This window comes from Miscanthus floridulus, chromosome 12 (assembly GCF_019320115.1).
Source record: "Miscanthus floridulus cultivar M001 chromosome 12, ASM1932011v1, whole genome shotgun sequence".
Classification (NCBI taxonomy): domain Eukaryota; kingdom Viridiplantae; phylum Streptophyta; class Magnoliopsida; order Poales; family Poaceae; genus Miscanthus; species Miscanthus floridulus.
The window spans coordinates 63,427,974-63,433,170 of NC_089591.1; the positions used below are offsets into that span (position 1 = coordinate 63,427,974).

Below are 5,197 nucleotides of genomic sequence, written 5' to 3' on the forward strand. Positions count from 1 at the left end.
TACAGTAACCAAAAACCAAAAATTTTTGAAACTAAACGGGGCCTTATTATACCCACGGTTTCTCAAAACTACACATGCAAACAGGACCGGCGTCCAGGGGGGCGTCGTCCTATGTTTCCATTGCTGTGCCACGTCGCTCTGGCCTCCGCGGCACACCATAAAAACCAGACCCCCGCTCTGCTCCTCTTCTCCAGGTCTCCACTCCCCAGTCGCTCCGGCCCAACAGCTCCACCACCGCCGCTCCGCACGCAGGCAGGAAGCCGCCATGGACATGGACGACACTCAGGAGCCTGCCTCCCCGACGTCCCCCTCCCCGTCTTCGTCCTCCTCCTCTTCCTCGTCGTCCTCCGTGGCCCCGAAGAAGCGGGCGTGCAAGGACGGCAGCCGGCACCCGACGTACCGCGGCGTACGCATGCGGAGCTGGGGCAAGTGGGTGTCGGAGATCAGGGAGCCCCGCAAGAAGTCCCGCATCTGGCTGGGCACCTTTGCCACCGCGGAGATGGCGGCGCGCGCGCACGACGTGGCGGCGCTGGCCATCAAGGGCGCCCGCGAGGCGCACATCAACTTCCCGGCGCTCACGCACCTGCTCCCGCGCCCGGCCACCGCGGCGCCCAAGGACGTGCAGGCCGCGGCCGCGCTCGCGGCGGCTGCCGACTTCCCTCCTCTGCCGTCGTCGTCGTGCCCCTGCCCCGGCGGCGGCGCCAATGCCAAGAGCCCCGAGAGCAGCAGCAGCTCCGCCTCCGCGTCCGACCACGCCAGCGCCAGCGCCGCGTCGCCGCCCCCGCCGGTGCCGCAGGAGCAGGACGCCGAGCCCAACCCGGACGACGCGCTGTTCGACCTCCCGGACCTGCTCCTGGACCTGAGATGCTGCGGGCCGTCGTCGTGGGCCGTCGACGACGACGTGGCCGGCGGCGGCGCGTTCCGGCTCATCGAGGAGCCGCTGCTCTGGGAGTACTGAACTGATCAATGCCACGCTCGCGCCAGTTCCCGTTCTTGGACCGGTCGCCGGTGGTCATCAGCGACTTCATGCATCGCTAGCTGTTGAGTGTTAGAAAAATCGATCGGACACATGTAAATGCCGCTGCTTCCGCTCCTCTGTTTTTCTTCTTCTTATTTCTTCTTCTTTCTTTCTTCTTCTTCTTTAACTCCAAAAGATTGCTCTGCTGTTTCTTTTGCTGTTTTCCTTTTGCCAGATTTAGGTGCCGCGCCTGTATAAAGTTAGTTCCTTTTTTTCTCCTCTTGCTTGATTTGGGGGACAAGAATATGTATAATTAACGAGCATCTTATCTTCCGTCACTTTTGGGTCTATTGTTTAGTTGTAAAAAAAAGCTGACCGGGCAAAGATTTGGGCCAAATGGACAGTGATATTTACGCATCCAGCTTTCGCGATCGAAGGTGATCTGTCAGGAAAAATCTCCCGCCTTCCAAGCCACGGCAGGAATCCCCGCTCCGCTCAGGCGCTCAGCATGCTGACTGCGAGCAGCGGCTCCGAACGGTGACGTGTGCCGCGTACCACAGGACAGGAGCGCGCTTAAAGGCCGCGACAGCGACGGCCGCCGCGTAAAAATGCGGCTTCCGGGTTAAGATTTGAAACCGGCCCCGTCACGTATGTTCACACTCGCACGGACACGATCACAGGACGCTCCAGTCTGCGGATTTCGCTGCCCCCGTCGCCATCGTGCCCGGCGGCCATTTCGCCGTCCGCCCCGGCCCCCGAGGCCCGCGCGGCGCCTGAGGAAAGAAAGAAAAAAAAACGGCCCAGGTGGCTATTTCGTACAGTACTTTGTTTGAGGTCGGCGCCGGAGTCGTCGTCTGCGCAGGCCGCACGCGACGCGTCCCCTGCTGCCACCAGCCACCCACCCGCCGCAAGACGACGCGCTCGATCGCCGCACGGTCGCATGCGCACAGAAATGTGAGCTTGGCCTTGGCGAGGCTGCTCGTAGTCGCGGTACTACATGTGAATGTGATGAGCTGTGCAAGCGTCAATGTGGCCGTACAGTGCAACGGCTGCTGCGCTCTGTTCGCTTATGCTAAAATTTAGCTTATGATGATGTTTATGTTAAAATAGTATGAGAGAGAAATACTATCCTATGACTGAAAAATGGTGTTGAATAATTGCTATACTTGCTCCAGGGTTTACTTCACATAAGAGGAAACGGGAAAAGGTAACTTGTGATGCTTCTGCATCCACGCACCATCCTTCGTCGCTCGCTTTTAACCCCCGTCCTTTTGGTTCTGTTTCTGTCGCTCTCGAAGGATTTTTCTTTTTTGTTCATTGCGTGACCCTTTTGGTTTGGGACCGAGACCGAGGGGCGAGCGAGCCGTCGTTGCCGAGGACGGGAAAATTGACCGTGTGATTGCTGCTTCATTAATCCCCATGCGATTGCCCACACGAATCGGTGGGTGTGTGCTTGCTTACGTGTGCCACTAAGGTCGGTGGTTTCCGAGGAAGCTTTATATAGTATATAGATTCGGAGTTCAGGCAGCTGTCGAAGTAGCATCACAGCGTTCGGACACGGGCCTCGCTTGCCTGCACAAATTGCGCTGCGTGTCTAGGAATTAGTATTAGATCTACTACTACTACTTCTCCTAAATGGAGTACGGAGTATTATTATTTGCACGTAATGGCTTTCGTTTTCCAGAAAGAAAGAAAGGAGATTCCGACGAGGCATGGCGGCACGACAGCCCGCAAGCCGCAAACATGGGCTCATTTGCCTTCTCCCTGCTGCTCTGCTGTACAGTAGGAGCAATTCTTTTTTCCTTTCTGAAAGAATACTCGTAACTCTGGAAGCACCTGTTGCCATCGTGACAGACTGCTGCCACCGAGCGAGATGAGATGAGGGAGGAGGAACCGAGCAAAGACCACGCCACGCGCACGCTGATCTGCGCTGCGCATCTGACGGTGCCTTGGAGTGCTGGACACGTTACGCGCACCGGCACGAGCCTGGTGGTGGTGGTGGTGGTGGAGGCTGGAGGCAGGTGCCTTGGAGTGCTGATATTCCCTCCTGCAGGCAGAGGCAGAGGGGCGTGCAGCGGCGCCAGGGCCAGGTGTCCCATTCGTCGTATCCTCGGGGCAGTGAGGTCCAACCGGCAAGAGCAGAGCAGGCAGACAGATGCTTGGGTTCCAGGCTGGCGAGTGTGCGACGCCCTCAACCTGGCGGTACGGCCTACGGCAGCACTGCTCGCGCCGTACGCAGCCAGTCACCACGCGGCTTTGCTCTTTGGGGCACAGCTACGCATGAGTGCATGACCCATCTACGGGTACTCTGCCGTGAGCACAGGCCACGCCGCCTGGCTGCTAGCTTGCCCCTTTCCCATTCTTGGGAGCAGGGACTTTGACCAGAACCCATCCAGAGGAGGGCACCAGCTGTCCAGTGCGTACTTTTGTAGGAGTACCACGGTTGGCGTCACTGTATTTATGTCCTACTCCGTAGTTGGCGGTTCCTGCTCATCTTCGTCCTTCGACTTTGGCCAAGGTGCATTGCGAATGTGAACGCGAAGTGCCAAACCTGTAGGTTCCAAGATCTATTCCATGCAAATGCTACGACGTGGAAAGGTCAAGGCACTCATTGCGGCACAGAATGGTGGTCTGGTACACCTGTACTAGTATGAACTAGACACACCTAAGTAGTACGCCGTGTATTACCATTACCCACTGAAACCAGGAAACCATGGACCATTGGCTACAGGGGCGGATCCAACGGGGGCTCGAGCGCCCTACCCATAACGGAGCAGTGGAACTCCTGTAGAGCCCCATGAATTTTAAGGCAAAGTTCTATAGTGTAGAAAGGTTGAGACTTAAATCGAGCAGCAGTGTTGTTCAGCCTCCCCTGAAATATTTTCTGAATCCGCCGCTGATTGGCTATGTATGTATGTACACAAGCAGCTACGTATATAATTAAAACACTGTTACACAGTAGTCGATCGTGCGGGAACGGAAATGCTATACAACGATCGGATGTTTTATCATCTAGTGGCATACTAATTTTTTTGGCCGCGGAATCGCACGTCCGCTGCGCCTGCGCCGCCGTGCCTGATCCTGCCTGTCGCCGCCGCCCCTGGCATCTTCCTCAAGTCCGGCGAGCTTCTTCCCCTACTCCGGCGCCGCCACCAAATTTGTCTATGTCCTTTCATAGAAAAAATTGTTACTTATGATTTGTGATTTGTTACTTGTGATTTATGATTTGTGCCAAGGAGAAATAGAAGAGAGGAGAAAGATGAACAGTATCTATGGAAAAAATTCAGGTGTTATCGGGTGCAAAAACACCGGGGTGTTAGATAGACAAGCTCCGCAGGAAACCTATGAAGCTTCCACATGGTCAAACAGGCCGTTGACTATCGCCAGCCTAGTGATAGTCTGGTAGATAGATCGTACTCCAATATTAGCTGATGTGCTATCGTTAGATCTAGACCATACTCTCTATCGACAAAAGATGCTCGACAGTCCACCTAGGGGCATCCCGCGATGGTAGATTTATCGGTGGGGGTGCGCGTAATCAGAAACCGGATGGTGACACAAGGCGCAGAGACAACGATTTAGACAGGTTCGGACCGTCTGATCGACGTAATACCCTACGTCCTGTGTCTTTGTTGTATTGTATTGAATATGAGATGATTTCGAGGGGGTTCCTACCCGCCTTATATAGTTTGGGGGGCAGGGTTACAAGTCGGTTAGATCTACATCTATTCGGGTATATGGTAAGTATTTACGAGGAATACGATATCTATCATATCCAAACATACCCTTCTCTATCTTCAAGATTCTTCTGATTGCCTTGCGGTGCACGCCGATCAGAGCCGAGCACCGTAGGCCATGATCTTATGGGCAAGACCTCCCCTGGTGGTGCGGCACATGTCTTGTCTTATAGATACCGGGGGGTATATCCTCCATAGCTAGTCCCCGAGTGCATTGTATCCTTTGAGCAACGCTGTCTTAAACAAGTCTAAGCACTTTGACGTGAAGCCGATCAGCTTAACCGGTGATCCGAGCAGTGGAAGTTGAAGCCTACCAGTTTAACTGGTGACCTGGGCGGTGAAAGTCAAAGCCGACCAGTTTAACTGGTGACTTGGGTGGTGAAAATCAATGCCGACCAGTTTAACTAGTGACCTAGGTGGTAAAAGTCAATGCCGACCAGTTTAATTGGTTAGGAGACCTCGAACTTAGCCAAGTAAAGCTTGCCAGAGGGATGTAAGGGGC

The 5,197-nt window shown here is 54.9% G+C and overlaps 1 protein-coding gene across 1 annotated transcript; it reads left to right on the plus strand.

Annotated features, from left to right (window-relative positions):
• The first annotated feature begins 240 nt into the window (after nt 1-240).
• Nucleotides 241-1,310, plus strand: LOC136497687 (ethylene-responsive transcription factor ERF039-like). Its single transcript, XM_066493537.1, has one exon. It carries the CDS (start codon nt 266-268, stop codon nt 956-958), a length of 693 nt encoding a protein of 230 aa, XP_066349634.1. The 5' UTR covers nt 241-265; the 3' UTR covers nt 959-1,310.
• Nucleotides 1,311-5,197: the final 3,887 nt, after the last annotated feature.

What these genes read in the sequence shown, in the direction of transcription:
- LOC136497687 (XM_066493537.1), top strand. Translation starts at nt 266, where the DNA reads ATGGACATGGACGACACTCAGGAGCCTGCCTCCCCGACGTCCCCCTCC.